This window comes from Triturus cristatus, chromosome 2_1 (genome assembly GCF_964204655.1).
Source record: "Triturus cristatus chromosome 2_1, aTriCri1.1, whole genome shotgun sequence".
Classification (NCBI taxonomy): Eukaryota; Metazoa; Chordata; class Amphibia; order Caudata; family Salamandridae; genus Triturus; species Triturus cristatus.
This window is the reverse complement of record NC_140581.1, coordinates 1,096,316,205-1,096,335,047: the sequence shown is the minus strand read 5'-3', so window position 1 is coordinate 1,096,335,047 and position 18,843 is coordinate 1,096,316,205. Positions and strand designations below refer to the sequence as shown.

Below are 18,843 nucleotides of genomic sequence, written 5' to 3'. Positions count from 1 at the left end.
AAGCCTTAAGTGCTGTGGGGGCTGGGGCCGCAACGGACGATGTGTTATAAACACCGGGTTTGCTCAATTCTGTCTTTTCTGACACCATCTCTCAGATCTCGGTCGCCCCACGGAGCTCCGCAGAGAAAGGTACCGTGTCTAGATTTCCTTTACAAGCACTTGTCCGCACTCTCATTAGCCATAAGGATTGCTGGGGCTGTCTGTCTGTATGCCGAGCAGACACACAGCCAGTGACGCGCTTTGCTCGCATAGTGTACCCCACGGTGCTCGCTCCCCGTTCACGCGCTGCAAGCTTCTTGCACCTCGGTTCCTTCGGACCCTCGCGTGAAATTATCAGGCCCCCCAAGGTATTCACAGCGTCTCCAAATCTACCGAGTTCACCCGTGCCACATTTGAAGAGCTCGCCCAGTCCGTGTGCCGTTTGTTTTTGATCTCTGGTTTGTTTAGTTGTGGTGTTAAATGGCAAAAAAAACACTGCTTTGTGTATGCGCAGTATATTTTTATCAGTAAAAGCAGCGGTCTAAGAGCATTAAAAAGAAAATCTGAGAACCGTGATGCTGCATGCAAGGGGGCGGGGTCAGTGTGTTTGGGGAAAGTCACAGGTTTGGCTAAAACAACCAAAATATTCTATAAATGTTCTTTGTCTTTCACCGTCGGGTAGCTACGTATAAAATATGGCGCAGCTTAAATAAAACAAAATAAACTCAAAATTATGTTTCTCAGTGGGAAATGCACAATAGTACATCAAGAAACCTCTATTAATTAGTGCACTGCAGAGGTCTGTGTGTAACCAGAAAGCCACAGAATTAAAATCTTGGTTGGTGCAATGGATAAGTTACTCATGTATTTTTAGTGCTACGAGGTCCCATCCTGTGACAGAAAGCACTCTGTATATAGAAGTCAAACGTGCATTACACATAGTACAAGATAGACCGCTACAAAATGCGCTAAAAAAAGTTTAAAATAAAATGGTGCTTCTAAAATAAAGGGGCCGATTTACAAGGAACTCTCGCATCTGCATAGATGCGTCCGTTTCATTGCACCGGCGCCAAATGTCCTTGCGCCACCATGGATGCGCTGTATTTACAATACAGTGCCCCCTGGTGCAAGGATTAACAGAAGCGTCAGAAGTTCTGATGCATCTGGTGGCCCAAAAGTGACTTATTACTGAAGTTGCTCATGAAAGTGACGCAACTCCAGCACTGCGCCACAACCGATAGGTGAGTCCCATACAAAAAGCCCTCATTCCTTGCGCCTGTTCTTGGCAGGCGTAGGGATTTTGACGCAGTGAAGGTATAGAGTGAAGCAGTGAAATGTTGTTAATTTCACTGCATTAGTTCTACATGGCTTTTTTTCATGGGAACACCTAGCCTGCATAAATTATACTTGGCGCAGGTATAACGTGACACAGGGCTTTATAAGGTCACCCGTCTCTACATGTGCCAAGTTGTATATTGGCCGAATAGTTTGCGCCGCAGTTGCATTAAAAAAAGTGATGCAATGCCGGCGCAAAGGGCTTGTAAATCTGCCCCATAGATTTCAGTAATACCCGGCCTGATTCAGTGGTTGCCTCTCGGTGAAACATCTGGTCTAATGTGACCATCACTTTACAATTGGGAATTGCGGAGGAAGTAAACCATCTCTAAACCAAAGATAAATAATGGGAGCATAGATCTTATTACAGATCTATTTCTGTGTGTGAAAACTGTACAATGTGGTTGTACGTTATTTTATGGATCTAAATGTACTATTTTTGTTATTGTTATATGGTTGCATCAGATTCCGAGGTCTTTAAAGTCCAAAATTCACAAACAGCCGCCACCAGTGGTAAAGCCGGACCTTTGTCCACTGTGATGCCAAGTCTGCTGCTAATTTTCTGGTCTGTGAGGTAATACCCCGTGGGGTGTACCTGAGGGGATCAGATTCGACAATGACAAACAAACTCGTGTCAGCTTACCACCCTCAAAGCATTGACAGAGTGGAGTGTCACACCAGCTTCCTAAAAACAAAATAAGTAAACTCTATATAACATTAGAAAAGAAATGGTTGTACTGTCTGTTTACTTGTTTCAGCTAACATAAGCTTCAAAGTTCGTCGCTAAACAGAGTACAGGTGTAGCTGACATGAGCGTCAACGCCCCTCCAGTTGACACCCCTCCACTTTATGACCAATAGACACCCTTGCCAATGGGAACTCTAATTTACATCTGGAACTTTTGTTCACCAGTGGAGAGATCCTAAGTCCCAAGGACCCGTCCCTGTCAAAGACAGCACAGTTACTGCAGTGAAAAATACATGCTTACAAGTCATGGATCTATCCAACATCTGCCAGGCCCTACCTGTGCCATCCATCCCTTCGGACACCGAGCAAAAAAGGAGGGAGAACAGGAGAAGAAACCGTTGTAAAGCCTCCCTCTGTCACCCCAACAAGAGACAATACGCATTTCAAGTTATGTATTTCATTTTTGTTTTTCCTCCTTGGTGTACTAATGCTTTTTGTCCTTCTGTATTTCTATTTCTTTTATCCTACATCAACTATTATACGCACGCACAGAGCCACTGATAATGATACTGACCTTCACGCTCTACACACTGCTTGTTTGAGAATATGTGGTACCAGCACATGTATTGTATTGGCAAATCCACGTCTAACACCAGCTGTTATGCATACTCTCTCACCCCCAATGCCTCCATAGTAGACAAATTGAATTACCCTAAAGAGGTATCCCCAAACATTACACAATGTCTCTTGCACCTTTTATACGTAGACTAAGAGCACAGCAGCAACCAACATGTTAGTCCCATTACTGCGTGAGTTAATACAACTAGATTTGATAGCATCTCTGAAGTACCAAAGATCCCGACAGGTAGACGAGAGATAAGAGATCAGACATCAAGAATGAAGAAAGCAGGTCATAAGAGAGATTGGCCAAAGAGGGAAAAGGGGATATTAGGCTGGGACATCTTAGTGAGTACTCACCCGCTACCAGAATGTAATAACTGGAAGGCAAAGCCCCTACTCCATGATTGCGCGGGCAGGCCAGGACTTAGCATCAAAGGATCAGAATTTGGTTAGGAAAAGCGCTAACGATGTAAAGGGACAGAGTAGTGAGTATGAGGAGATCCCCCTAGAAGAGGGGAGGTTAGGAGAGGTATTTAAAAAAATAAACTAGAGGAAGGAATGATACAGGGATTGGGATGCATTATATAAAGACCCACATGGATCTGAGGCCTGAGACCCCCATGAGAATCTTTCAGGTTAGAGATAGTTTTTGACCCCTTTACGTAACACAGGCCCATACACAGAGGCAGTCACATTATGAAACACAATGTTTCAGTTGAAATAAGATAGGTCACATCACACATTAAAGTTCAGGAAGTTTCTAGTGATTAATTAGCAGAGCTGCTGCCCCAAAATAGGTCATATTTCCCGTCAGTCCCTGGAAACTTGACAGAACATCGGTGGTTAGTGCAGATTTCACAAAAATAGGTCACCACAATCTCCATCTGCTAGAGGGACCAGCTGAGATGCACCAATCATGTAAGAGCTATGTTCGCCTCTGTGCTTTGCTGTCCCTCAAAACACCTGTCTTAGCACATATGCAAAAGGATATGGCAAGCCTGGCCCAAACACATACACACAAAGAAATACCAGGTGCACATCCTGCCTTAGAACATATGCTGACAAGATGTGCATGCTTCTGCCGAGATCACACCTAAAGGTTAGAGACCTGGTCACTTGCTTCTGCAGATACCACAGCTTCATACCTAAACGGCTAGATAGCTTGGTGAAAGAAACCACATGCAAAAGGCCAGGCGGCTTGGGCCAATCACCATTTAGCAAGACAACCATGCGAAGTGCAGTTAGATAAATATATCTTTGATACTGCATTAATTCCAAGAACTCAAACCCACACGGGGGTTTCATGCTCATCAGGTGAGGCTTGGCCAACCTACAAGTGCTTTTGATTCTACGAAATTGCGACATCTACTGATGTTATTTTGTATACCCTGTGTGAGCACTGCTGACGATGAACTTTTAACATTTCCTTCTGTGGTTTTATGGCTTAAATATCGCTGCATGTTAGCAGCACCTCAGAACATCAGCTTTTCTTCTGTAACTAGAGGACTGATCTTCCACAGCTGTTGCAATTGATTTAACTCATATTACTTTGTCAACTCGGCTCTTCCTGTTTGTGCAACAGATTTTCTACCAACATAGGAAAGCCAGTACTGATACAAGATTTTCTGGTTTCACATTTTGCAATTCAGTCACCAGGTGAGTATCTATTTCCCTCTCATGTTTTACATTAGAAGTTAATGCTTTGACTGTCATTCTTGGTGCATGAAAATAGAGTTGGTAGCAGGCAGAAGTCACGTGAAGGCTAGTTTATTATCCACACCATGCATCTGCTTTGCGTTCCCCTACACACACCTTTCATCAACCCAATCCTCGAATTGCTGGCATCGGTGCAGGCCTCGGACCAGGGCCGGCTTTAGCACTGGTGGCGCCCATTGCGACAATGTTTTTTGGCGCCCCCAATGACCACCTCAGTCACGGATACCCTCACTACCACACTTTAACAGTCTCCATAACCTCTCTCTCAGATGCATTTTATTAATTTTATACAGTCACCCATAAAAGTGAAGGGTGTCAAAGCATTTTAGATAACACACACATTACACAGAGACAATCAATCGTAGGTCTGTAAATCAGTGTATAGTAAATGTTGCAGAGTACTTGGTCTGGAGAAGCACAAAGTCTGAAATTAAAATGTAACACAATGGATTGGGGCTCTCTTTAATAGCAAGAACCGTTTGTACCCTAAATAAACCCTTTTTGCAACATTACAATAATGAAAGTCTGGGGAAAAAATCCATAGCTCTAATTTATACCTTGAAGTCTGCACGCAGTTCTTTAATGACAGTTAATAGCTAACTGTAAACTGAAACTAACAAAAGGAAGTCTCTGACAAAAGTAGTAACCCACTGACCTGCTTACATTATATTCAATTTGTTATCTGCATGGTACATGTTATTTGCAGCAGGCATATTAACCCTCTGCGCTACCTTCAAAACTTCCAGGAGTCAAAACTTATACTAAGACAAAAAACTCCGATCTTGCCTGGAAGAACATTAATCACTGGAGTTTTCTTGACATTTTAATTGTTGACTGAAAATTGCTTGAGGCCAGGAACGCGGCAGCAGGTGCTTTTAAGCAAACAGGCGCCCCCATGTGAAGTCAGCATGCGGTGCGGCACCGGTCGCACCGCGCTGAAGCCGGCCCTGCCTCGGACATGCCACACAGACAGTACTGTTAGCGAGTTTCCATGCACTAACCCAGGGGGTCTCCAACCTTTTCAGTATTGAGAGCTACTCATGTTCAATGAAACGCATAAACAGCTACTAATGTTATTAGTGCTGAATAATTTCAAATGTTTTTATGTATCATACTTCAACCTAGCTAAAACGTTCGACCTGCACTAGCCTATCCCACAAAGTTCAAGACTGAAGACAGTGTCCGAAGAGAACAGGTGGGGTGGTGGGCACCCACGTTCTAGGTTTACTTTTAACTATTAATTTTAAGAAAGAGAAACACATTGAGATTTCTCTACCATTTGTAACCGACCACGACCACCGTAACACATCCCTCGTTACAACTCAATGGACAAATGACGTATATACTACTCGCCGCAAATCCTCCCATTAAACAGTTCGGCCAGTGTTTGAGTGAACGGTTACTGCCACCTAGTGGCAGAATATAAAAATGCAGGTTTCTAAGCCACAGAGTAGCATTCCCATTGCTTAATAGAAAATGCACTATGATCTGCAACATGTAAAAAAACTTAGAGCCCGTTCAGCATGAAATGAGCGGCTAAATGAGCTGTATACAAATCAACGCAACTCTCAGCTATAGCACCCGTTCCGCCTAGAAAGTGAATAGGAGGAGCTGAGCTGCTGTCCTCGAGCATCTGACGTGACAAACGGAAACTCGAGAACGTCACGTCCGGTTCCGGAAAAAGGGACGTACAGAATGGCGGCGCCGGCAGACATCGCTGAAGGGAAGCGTGAAGGGTGCGAGCACTATAGGCGAGGCTGCCTACTGAAAGTGAGTTCCCGCACGTGCTACCAACTCCTTTTGCGAGGTGGTAACAATGCGTCCTTCATTGTACACAGAACAAGATGGCAATATTTTAAACGTCAGTTTAAGAATGACCCAGTTTCGTGCTGCCTGACTTTAGCATGGCCGCCATCAACTTGAATATGGATAAGGGATAGGTTAATGGTAACGGGCGCCCCCTTATGACGAGCTCTTGTTCCAGCACAGTACGTAACTGGTATTAGTTAATCCTCAGACAAGCACAAGGTATTTCTCCGTTATTTAAGTGATTCGAGGCGAGCCGTAACTGGGTAAACGGCTTTGAAAATACCGTTTTTTAAATCTTAAATAACGTGACCTTTTGTATGCAGAGAAGATCTCGGTGCCTTCAGACGCTCCTTAGTGCCTTCATCAGCATCTCAAAGAGCAGTGTAAAATGATCTGGAAAAAGCAATGGTTTGCGAAGCGCTGCGGCGTCGCTTTGGTCGCTCAGTGCGTGTGGTGTGCAACACGCGTAAAACAGCACACACCCACACCAGTGCTCATGTGGGTGCCTACTGCCCCCTAGTGGGCACCAGTGTTGCCAGATTTTTAGACCCGTCCCAAGCCCAAAGCAGCTCAAATATAAGCCCAAACTAAGCCCAACCAGACCAGTTCAGCCCAAAAACCAGCCCAAACTCGCAACTCTCACATTATGCAGAAATAGTAATCAAAAACCACTTGAAGGATAAATCTAAATTCTATTCATTTTACAGATAGTGGAAGGGGGTTAACTGGACACCTGTGTTAATGCTACTCATCTTCATGACCCGTCACCACTGAGACATTGCAACTTGTAACAAGCACTGCTAAAGCTACAATAGTAGTAAACACAGAGATTGAGAAAGGCAGAAATAGTATTATGTGCTAATTACTGCTCCCTCTAATTTGTATTTTAAGCAACTCCCAAAGGTAATGCCTAGTAGCCCCCGTTTACCCCATCGCCCTGAAGTCCCGTCCCTCCTTCCCGAATGGAGTCAGACAACCTCCACTTCTATTTCATCCACAGCATATTTGTCATCATTTGGAAACAAATAAGAGGGAGATTCAGAGACAAACCCATGTTAAAATAATTACTCCTTTAACTTGTATTTTGTTTGGGGGGTACTTTAAGAGGTAATTATGTTAAATAGTACACTTTTTAGCTTCCAAAATGTGCAGTCTTCTGCCTAAATTGGATAATAGTACCACCTATGGGAGAGGATGTGGCGCTACGGCCACAGCCATGTGTTGGAGGCTAAACGAAATTTTCTTTAAGAACACAGGCTCGCAAAATTCAATAGGTAATTCAATCCAACAAAGGACAACATCCAAAACACTGAGAGCTGTTATACATACGTTTATTTTTAGCAATTTTTTGCAATATTCATAGGACAGAACAAGGTTGCTCCAAGAGGAAACGTGCATCAAGGAAAGGTGATTGAAAAGTGCGTGAATAGGACAAGGAATGAAAGATACATAGTAGTAGGAGTATTTAATCAATTACAGGCAATGTGGATCGGTTGTAATTCACCGTCCAGAAGCCAAATAACCTGGTCACATTCATTGGATACAAAATTAGTATAGTTCAGAAAATGACCCCATTGGTGGTCTTGCACGAGAGACTGAAAATGTGTCCCAGGTAGTAAAGGGTGGGCGTCGACGTTTCGACCCGTCTTGATGGCCTTGGGGGATTTTAAGCCATGGCCTTGCGGGTCTTCATCAGGACCAATAAGGGGGCAACCTGACTGGAAGGTGATCTTAACTGAACCACCTAGTGGGACACATTTTCAGTCTCTCGTGCAAGACCACCAATGGGGTCATTTTCTGAACTATACTAATTTTGTATCCAATGAATGTGACCAGGTTATTTGGCTTCTGGACGGTGAATTACAACCGATCCACATTGCCTGTAATTGATTAAATACTCCTACTACTATGTATCTTTCATTCCTTGTCCTATTCACGCACTTTTCAATCACCTTTCCTTGATGCACGTTTCCTCTTGGAGCAACCTTGTTCTGTCCTATGAATATTGCAAAAAATTGCTAAAAATAAACGTATGTATAACAGCTCTCAGTGTTTTGGATGTTGTCCTTTGTTGGATTGAATTACCTATTGAATTTTGCGAGCCTGTGTTCTTAAAGAAAATTTCGTTTAGGCTCATGATTAGCTAATTTATTGACTAAGCAAAATATATGTCTCAGACTTATTAATCACTGGATAAGGACCACTGTTTTTGGTACCATTAATCCACCCAGGTCCTTCTTCCTTGGGTTACCCCATTTTTGTAATGGCCATGTGTTGGAGGCAGCAGCAGTGTGCGCTTCCCTCACACAGAACAGGTAACACACAGACAGTAGCACAGCAACCTTCACTTATTTATTTGAGATTATTATATAGCAATAGCTAGATCCAAAGTTATAAGAACACTTTACAATAGCGTTCACATGAAAGATAACACGTCTATACAAAACATCTGATTCAGAGTGCTTTACTTATCATATAGCACTCGTTCCTACTCTTACTATAAATGAACTTTCTTCAATTTGTGCTTGCTTCTACATACTGCGGCCAGGTCCCACGAGTCAACGGCCACAGCAGCACAGGGCTGCACCATCAGGCCGGGTCTGACAGTCTGAGACCCAAGAGAAAAGTGACACAGTGCATAGCTGCCAAGGTTTCAGATTGCTTATGTGTGACATTTTCATCATTTCAGTGTAATTATGAGTGACATTCAACGACTATGAGTGACACTGTCTCGCAAGCAAAAATCAAGATACGAAGATGAGGGAAACATTTATAACAAATTACAAGCATTTCAGCAACGAGAAACTCTACGAAGATCTTAAAACTATTGCAAAGTACCAGATATGGAAGGGCACTATTCAACATGAAAACAGACTGCATAGTTGCCACGTTTTAAGAGTGCTTATGTGTGACATTTTCAAGGTTTCAGAGTACTTATGAATGACATTCAACTGTTAAATGTAGGACACTAAGAGTGACACGTTTTTGCAATGACACTCATTTAAGCAAGGACAAGCTATGAAAAGAAAATGAAACTGATGCAAATCACCTGATCCTACTGACAAACGATTGTATACCCACAATCTAATCCTACATTATTTTACACTTGTGATCACCACTGCTGCTTTCAGAACCTCTGAGAATTTGCACTGACAGTGTAAAATTGCCAGACAATGACTGGGTCACAAAGGGCAAATGCTAGCAGCAGTAGAACTTAAGTTTACACAGTGCACTATGTGTGTCTTTTAAAAACAGCCTCCCCGTGATAGGAAACCAGTCGATTAGTTTATTTTGCCTATGCCCTCCCTAAAAGGATCGCTGCAATGATATCCTAGGACCCGGCAGGACTTGTAAAAAGAAAATGCCTGATCCTGTCTGGTGTTAGACACGTGCAGATTCATGAGAACACTGAAAGGAGCTTGCCCTGCCAACAATTACCGGCCGCATAACAATGACTGATGTACAAAACAAAAGCAGAGAATATATTACTTCACTTACTGTTTGCTGCAATTCAAAGCTGGCGAGCGTGGCAATTCATAACAGGCTTCTTATGGCAGCAATGAGGACTCGGAGTGAAGTCACAGGCTGGCCCCTGTCTGGAGTGGGACCCTTGAAGTCCGTTGCTGCATTGATGGTCACACTCAGTCACTCACTTTGTCTCAGTCTTTTCCATGACGACGAGACAGTGACAGTATGACTGTGACACGATTGTGCAATCCGGATGCCAGTCGTCACCCTGAGTGCGCTGCGCGTGCCGAGACTGCCTGCAGCCGCTTGATAGAAGGTAGAGGGTGAGTGGGGTCATGTGTCCACAGGCAAACCCGGGTGGGTCCTCCTCCAATGAAAGGCACTGATGTTAGCGTGCGCTGCGCGCTCATTTGCCAACAGACCTTCTGCGCCACTGTGATAGGCTGAAGCCACGCACTCATCGTGGTCGGCGTCCGCTCAAGCCAGTAAATTGCGCACACCGACGTAATACTAGCCCAAAAAGTAACCCCCCGCCAGGCATGGGTTTTACCCGCACAACTGAGTAAAATTTCGCCCAATTGTGCGGGAAATAGCCCAATCTGGCAACATAGGTGGGCACGTCACTTTCCTTTATTGTGCGTGCCCTGCCCGCCGGTGGGAGCGCGTGGGTGTGACATATCCGGCAGCGGCCGGTGACAACTAGACCGCACTGTTCATTACATCCCATCCCAACCTTTCTTTGAGCCGTAGGTTGGTTCCTTCACCACCTGACAGGTGTAGTCTCATAGCTGGTAGTTTGGTCTGGGGTTCTCCCTCAACCGGTACCTGGGGTGGTCGTTCCGGATGGCAGCGCTGGACTCTGGTTGCTCAGGTATTATTGCCGCCGGGCCACAGGTGCCATTAGTTGGTGATTCCAGTCCTGGATTCTCCTCACTGGGTGCCATTGGGGTTGACAGTGGCATGGTGTCCATAAGAGGATCGCGTTGCTCTGTTCCGTCGTGCTCCCTGGGGCTTTGGGTACCGCCAGCTTCCTGGGCGGAGTGAGGTTCAGGTACTCTTTTAATCCAGAAGATGTTTCTTGTCACTCTCTCGTCTCCTCTCGCAACAGTGACCATAGTCCCCTCCATGTTAACCACCGTCCAGTGGCCCGCTTCGTATCTGGTTCGGAACTTGCCTCCTGTCTTTCATGAGTGCGGAGTCTCCTCTTCATAGTTCTCTGGGCACTTCTCTCCTGTTCTTGCTAGCAGCGAGATTTTGCCTTTTCCTCCGCTCCATGACATCTTCCTCGTGGTAAGGGGGCGGGGTCCACCCTGGGCAGACAGGGAGTGTGTCCTGGCGAATTCCATTGAACATTAGCGCCCACGGTGTGCATTTGGTAGTACTGTGGGGGGGTGCCTCTGTAATCCCGGAGGAATGATTGCAGGTGGCGTTCAGGGTCGACTTTCTCCATTACAGCAATCTGCAATGCCTTTTTGAGGGTCCTCATGAACCTCTCAACCTCCCCGTTGGTTGAGGCTATTGGGGGGTGATGCGGCGATGTCGTATGCTGTGCTTCTGCATGAAGTCATGGAACTCGCTTCCTTGGAAAGGGGGGCCCATTGTCGCTTTTGATTTTCTCCGGGCACCCGAACATTGCAAACACTTTTTCCAGTATTGGGGCAATGTGGGAGAACGCAGAAGAGCTGACTACTTCTACCAGGGGATATTTGGACTGACTGTCGATCATCACCACGGTCGCCCGACCATCAGGGAAGCTCCCGAAGTTGATGCTCACCTTCTACCACAGGGTTTTTCCATGTTCTTCTGTCTGTATGGTTTCTGGTCTCACCGCGGCCCTTGTCAGCTGGCATGCTGTCACCTCTTCACCACTTCCTCTACTTGGGCTTCCAATCCTGGAAACCACACCTTTTCTCGCATCCGGGCCTTCATTCTCTCGACTCCCTGATACCCTCCATGAGCTAACTGGGTCGCTTGGTGTTGTAGAGAAGACAGTATCACTATCCTGGACCCTCTTAGCAGAATCCCTCCTTGTGTTACACTCAGCTCGTTCCTGATTCTCCACATCTCCAGGAGACATTCCTTCTCTGGCCCCGCCCAGTCGTTGGCTAATTGCAGGAACTGATGCCAGTGGCCTCCTTGGACGGCTGTTCCAACTTTGGACAGTATGGAGTCTCTTTCTGCAGCCGCAGCGATGTCTTCCAATGTCAAGGCTTTCGAGCATGTTATCGTGGAAAGCATGCTTGTGTGCCTCCAAGGCGCCGACAACTGCTTCATACTCTCGTTCGTCTAGTGGTGCTGGGTGTCTTAAGAGGGAGTCAGCGGGGTTCTTGGCGCTGGGGCGGTGGACTACTACCATCTCGTACTGTTGGAGCCCGATGGCCCACCGTTCAATCCTCGGGGGAGGATGCGGTGCCGATCCTCAGAATAATGCAAAAACAACAGTTGATGGACAGAATGCAGAACAATGTCATACATTCACCCCAGTACAGAGATCTGGGCCTAAATCCATCGTTTTTTTGCTCACCATACCATTCCAGTTTGAACCCAGCCATATGCAAATCAGTCTTAACCCTGTGCCTCATGGGAACAGTCCAGCCCGAACTACCAAGCCAGGTCCTCCCTGGACTGGAAACAAGCATCCTAGGACCGGTTTCGGGGTTTCACCCCTCTTCAGCCAGGATAGCTTGATTCCAGTGGCATGTAGAGCATGGGACTCACGTCTGAGCATACCCGTCCCACTCGGGGTGACAAATGCAAAAACAACAGTTGGTTGGTGGTCGGTAACAACCTTGAACGGTTGGCCACAGATGTATAAATGGAAGTGACGGCACGCCCAAGTGATGGCCCGGGCCTCCTTCTCAATTTGTGCTTGGCGCCTCTCCGTGTGTGATAGGGCCTTGCTGGCATAGGCCAAGGCCGCCCACCTGCCGGGTTCTTGCTCCCTAGGTAAGTACGGCCCCTAAGCAGACAGGGCTGGCGTCAATGTGTATCTCCGTTTGTTTGGCCGGGTCGAAGTACACTAGAGTGATGTGGTCCAGGAGGGCTATTTTGATTCTCTGAAATGCTGTCTCTTCCAGGGCTCCCCACTTCCACGTGGTGTCGGCCCGGGTGAGATTGCGAAGTGGCTCAGAGATAGGGGCAAAATCGGGGATGAATCGGCCACAGTATGTGGCCATCTCCAGGGAGCTTCTTACTTCGGATACTGTCGCTAGGGCTGGGGCGTCCTTGATCGCTTGGGACTTCCTTGGGTCCACTTGGATGCCCTCCTGGTTGAACAAGTATCCGAAGAATTCTATCTGCTTCTGAAAAAGAAGGCACTTTTCTTTGTGTAAAGTAACCCCATGGTCTTGGAGCCGCTTCAGGGTTGCCCTCAGGTGGCGGTAGTGTTCGTCCGCAGTCTCTGAGTGGATGAGAATATCATCACTCACGTTCAGCACTCCTGGTAAGCCTGTCAGGGTTTCTCTCACTGCGTCTTGAAACACCTCTGCTGCGGACGATATCCCGAAGTTGAGGCGTTTGTATCTCCTTAGACCAAGGTGGGTACTGAACATGGTTATATAGCGGCTCTCCTTGGCCAGGACCAGCTGGTGATAGCCTGCATTCAAGTTCAGTTTAGAAAACCAGCAAAACCCCTTGACATTGCCCATTATGTCATCCATTGTTGGTGTGATGTGACTTTCACGCTTTATGGCCTTGTTGGGGACGCACATATCTATGCATAGCCTGATCTTCCCTGGCTGTCTGGGCTTCTCGGCTATCACCATAGGGGATACCCATGGTGTGGATCCAGAGACCTTTTCCATGACCCCTTGATCTTCCAGCTTTTGCAGTTCTTGTTCCACTAAGGGTCTGAGGTGGAAAGGGATCCTCCTGTGTCGTAGTGCCGTCGTTGGGACTGACGGGTCGTTGTGCAGCTTGACGGGTGCTCTTTTAATTCGACCTAGTCTTTGGAATAAGTCTGCAAATTGTTCTAGCAGTTGTTTGGTTCACTTGTACACTTCTTGCAAACATGACTAATCCTAAGTCCTCCGTTGTGTGGCTGCTTAGCAGGGTGTCAGCCTCTTGGTTGATGATGTGAATGTTGGCCGTGATTTCACTGTCTTCTGACCGTATTGGTACCGTCATTTTGCCCCTGATTGGTAGGTGTGAGTTGCTACCATATGCAAATATTCTTGTTTTAGATGGTTCGAGCTCAGGTTTGGGCCTCATCCGATTATACTGTTGAATGCCCATGACGTTTACCGACGCGCCTGTGTCAATCACCGCGCTTACTCCTGACCCGGCGATCTTCACTGTGCACGTTGACTCAAGCCTTCTATGTTTCTTCAGTGCCTGTGTGAATGACACGAGGTACGTCTCGCCTTCATCTTCCTCGGTGGAGGAGTCTTTGACTTGGTACGTGGCTCGTTCGTTGTTCCTTCCCCCTTGAGACGACTCCAGGGACATGCTCGACAGTTGCCTTACGAGTTTACGCACACTTCTGGCTCCCCTGTTTTCCTTTTTTGGGCCTTACCTCTGTCACACCGACGCAAAATGGTTCAGCATCCCGCAATTGGTGCACGACTTCCCTTGTGCAGGGCACTTGTGTGGTGGGTGTTCCTTGTGCCCACAGTACCCACACTGGCCTCTCGGAGTCTGGGGCGGGTGGTCTTGTGGTCTGCTTCTCTTGTTTCGCGTCGTGATGGCGTCGGCTCTCTCTGTCTTGACGGTCGCGCTCTTTTTAGGCATGCGCGTCAGCGCCAGGTCCATTCCTTCTGCTCGCGCAGCCGACAGGTCATGCGAGCGGGCCATGACTAGGATGTCATTGAGGGGAATGTTGGGCTGCCTCAGGATGAGTCCCCATAGGACTTTGCTGCGTAATCCCTATATCAATTGGGCTCAAATCTTCTCCACGGCCCTCTCGTCAGCTAGGTGTGTGCTCGCCAGCTCCCTCAACCTTGTGTGAAAAGTGTCGATCGACCCCCCCCCCCCCTATCCCGTTGTCTCGGCTGCCGTAGTTTGTATCTCTCATAGTCCAGGTTCAGTTGGGGGTCGAAGTGCGCATTGAGCGCGGCGAGTGCTGCGTCATAGTCAGTTGTGCCCATAGTGCCCGGGAGGTGCTTGAAGAGTAAGTACACTTCTTCCCCAGCGTAGTGGAGTAGGAGGTACCGCTTGATGGCTCCATCCGTCTCCCTGGTGGCTATGAAGTAATTCTCTAGGCGGCCTAGCCACGTTTTGCACCGTGGGGACGCCGTCGTGGGGTCAGCTGCTTCGCTGAATGGGGGTAGGACCCCAGTGGGCGCGTGCTGGGTGACGAAGCAGACCTGCGCCTGCTGGCCACCCGAATTATCCCCCATGTCCACCTCGACACGGGTCACGTGGCTGGTAGGCCGTGCTCACCCCTGTTATAACTGGTGCGGCTTGACTTCACACCCCTGGGGGTCTGCTGCTGGAGTGGAGGCGTGTAGGTGAGCCCTGTGATCTTGGACGTGGTTGCCCTGTACTACTCTCTTCTGAGCTCATGCGGCGCTGTGGAGCGGTTCGGCCTGAGCCTGGGCTGTGCGCACAGGTATGCAGGGCCCACGTGGGCAGGCCAGGAATTGGGGGCTGCTGCCCATGTGTTTCCTCGTTTGGCCAGGAGGGCGCGCCTTATCGGCAGTCTGGAGATGTGGGGTGATTGTCCTGCTGTGGGCCTGGTGCTGGAGAGCCTTGTTGGGTCAGGCACGTTGTGGGCGATGACCGCGTAGCAGCAAACAGCGTGGTGCCGGTGGCTGTCTGGGCTGGGTGATGCTATCGGCCGGCCCGCGACGATGCACTGGGATGGGAGCGTGAGTCCTGCTCTCCCTCATGGCCAGTGTAGTGCTGCGGCGTCACTTTGGTCGTGCAGTGGGTGTGGTGCACGGCGTGCGTAAAACAGCACAAACACACACTAGTGCTCATGTGGGTGCCCCGAGCGGGCACGCCCCTTTCCTTTATTGTGCGCCCACCGGCGGGAGTGCGTGGGTGCGACTTATTTGGCGGCGGCCAGTGACAACTAGACCGCACTGTTCATTACAGTTTGTATGTCGCTTAGCTATCCTCTTGTTGTGGGACACACTACCCACGTGATTAGCAAACTGCACTATATTAGGTGTGATTGGTAGGATGTTGTTTTAGTTTTGAGGTGTTTTAGGTGGAGGCCCCTCAAAACAATCTGGAGCCAAGGAGAATAACTCCTTTACTGCAACTATCAGGATGTTGAAGCGCTTATGTGGCAATTAGGTTGGCCAACCTTCCAATATAACTTAGCAATGGCACTTTGCACATGTGGAGGCACATGACACGGCCTGAGGCATTTTGCGCATGTGGAGAAATCCAAAGACGTTTTTTGTGAACTAGAAACCATGTAACATGTTTTTGGGCTTCATTTCTAAACACACCCTCCCCTAGATCAGGCAGGCTATCCTTAACCTATAATTTTTGGATCATACCGCAGGTCGAGAAACTTCGGATTGTACAGTCTCCACCTTAAATCTAGTTTTCAACAGTCGTTACAGTAGAACGTTTAACAGCATTGTAGATCTCAAACTACAGTACCTGTAATAACAAGAGAAACTGCAAGTTCCTTTAGACCCAACAGTCTGTAACCAATCAGCACTTAAAAGTGCCTATAAACATCCGTGACCACATAAGAACCACCTCTTCTTTGCTGCTTTGTGGCCATGTTAAATACACTTTTACATTATACTTGTATTATGTGAATGATCAAACCTTTGTCTTAAAAACTATTTTCTTGCAGGTTTTCTAATTATATTTTGGCGCATTGTATTACTATTTCTCCTTGTCCTCACTGGTCAGGTCACACCAGGCTTTTTTTCCACCGGGCTCTCACACCGCTGCCATTTTGATCTTCTGAGGTACAAGCATGGATACCAGGTCTTCAGCAGCATGCTTCTATCAGTGCCATCCCATTTCTCCTCCTGTGCTTGCATGTATTGGCTTTTTATTTGCCTAGCCTCACAAGCTTTGGCGTTGACAGAGTAGTTGCGTGAGTGCCCTTATAAGAGTACGCATTTATCCCCCTTTGACTCACCTTCTGCCTACCTTTGGCCTTCTTCGCGCAGCCCACAGAAAAGGGCTTTGGGCCAATTTCGTTGTTTAAAGTAACCCTGCCTCCTGGAAGAGAATTTGGCTGTTCTTGTCTCTCATTAACCCTTTACTCAATGTTCCAATATTCAACACACAGATGCCCATGTTTAAAAGAGATCATGATTGGAAAAAATATAATTTTACAGCAGTGGCTATAGGAGCAAGCACATTTGACCTTTACCAGCTTCTATCTCGCCGCAAGGTGCTCCCTTTCATTTTATATTTTTTTTCTGTGGGAGTGGCAAGTTGGCTCTGTATGTATATATTATAGGGGGAACTGAGTAATTATTTTACTACAATTGGGACGTAAATTGATACTGCCTGAACAGATGCTGACTATCTAAAGAAAATGTCAACCTCTAATGTTGTGGTCAATTTGAAAAGTGGCAACATTGACATTTTTAAGTCGAGCCTGAGCAGCGCATGCGATGCTCTGCGAGCCATGCTGTATTGCAGTATGTACATGAAGCCCCGCCCATTCTCCGCCCATATTTGTCATTGCCCTTCGTAAATGCTTGCTTCTGATTCGTGATTAGACTGATTAGTCCCTCCTTAGTACCGCCATGTCTTCATTTGTAACCTCCCATGAGGACTGGCCCTTTTATTTCGCTTGTTACACAGTACGTGTTATTTACTCTGTAAGCATTATTTTCTTTAATGAGTTTCTCTTACTACAGGCACTACATGCGTGCCTGCAACATTCTGCGCATTCAGTGCGCCATGTGGGCTTTCACAGGGCGCTTTTACAAAAAGAAGCATTAGTTTGTCAATTTGACAAATCATTGCTTTTTTTGGTAAAAGCGCCCCATATCGCAATTCCACTTGCTCGTATTTTACGAATTCAAACTCTAATACTAGTCAAGTCAAGTCAAAGAATCTTTATTCGGTGATTAAAAAACACCATAAAAGCACACTCATATTTACATGTTAAAAAGTCATTAAACATTTCAGGGTTCTTTGTACAGTGAATTAACAAAACATAAATACAACAATATAGCCATATTTAACACTTAAAAGTTAAAGTAAAAACATTTCAGTCTTCTCCTCTAGTAAGCCTTAAACGAAGTGCTACCTTGATAAAGTTCATAATACTACACAGTGTTAGGGGTTCCTCAGCTTTCTGTAAGAATACAAGTGCCTCCCTAGCGTGGACCAAATTAGCATTTTTCAAAATATTTACAAGATATCTGCGTCTGGGCATTGAGTAAAAGGGGCAGAGTAGAACAAAATGAAGGGAGTCTTGCGGAGACCTGTTGTCGCAGCCGCAGGGCCCCTTCTGTTCTATTGATGTAGCAAACCCCGCTGGTGATGCCAACATAAATTCAGTGCGCCATGTGGGCTTTCACAGGGCGCTTTTACAAAAAGAAGCATTAGTTTGTCAATTTGACAAATCATTGCTTTTTTTGGTAAAAGCGCCCCATATCGCAATTCCACTTGCTCGTATTTTACGAATTCAAACTCTAATACTAAATTAATTGGTAAGCAGGGAACGACGGCTGATCCTTGTATACGAGAGCTTCTGTACACCACAAACACCTTTTACTTTTGCGAGCTTTTATAAACACCTGGGAAAGCGGCACAACGATCATGCTTACTGGTGACACTGAAAAATGACTAAAGTAAACACTTCAAGGCTGCCGAACTTGCATGCCTGACATTTCTTTTGCCCGGCTGTTGGTGTTCTTTCAGCGAACCTGGCTGGTCTTATGGACCTTGGAGAGAGCCCAGTGTGTGGGGAAGAAGCCGTGGCTGATGGGCTTAGCACAGAGCAGAAGCGCTGAATACACGTTTTTTTAATGGTAATGGAAAACAAACTCCATTTCTTAGCCCAAAATGTTAATACTAAGTTATCCACTTTTGCCCGTTTCCTATTAGAGCACAATCATCCATCATTTCAATGACATGAAAATATTTGGAAATTACTTCCGACAGGATTTTGCTGATAATTTATAGAGCCTGACGAGCCAAAAAATTAACAGAAAGCCAAGCCAGGGCCAAGCAAAATGTCGAACTTGGCAGAGTAACAAGTAGAGTAAATCATACAGCAACCCTCATTTAAAACTATGATAAAGGCTGTCTCTTCAAATTTGTAAAAAAGTGTATTGCTTTAACATGCGAAAC

General features: G+C 46.5%; 1 protein-coding gene across 1 annotated transcript in view; it reads left to right on the top strand.

The window, feature by feature from the left end:
• Positions 1 to 5,969: 5,969 nt before the first annotated feature.
• Positions 5,970 to 18,843, top strand: part of RCHY1 (ring finger and CHY zinc finger domain containing 1) — a 78,100-nt gene continuing 65,226 nt past the window's right edge. The window contains exon 1 of the mRNA XM_085636488.1: positions 5,970 to 6,108. Within this exon, the coding sequence (XP_085492614.1) occupies positions 6,034 to 6,108 (75 nt within the window). The 5' untranslated portion in view covers positions 5,970 to 6,033. The remainder of the gene's footprint in view (positions 6,109 to 18,843) is intronic.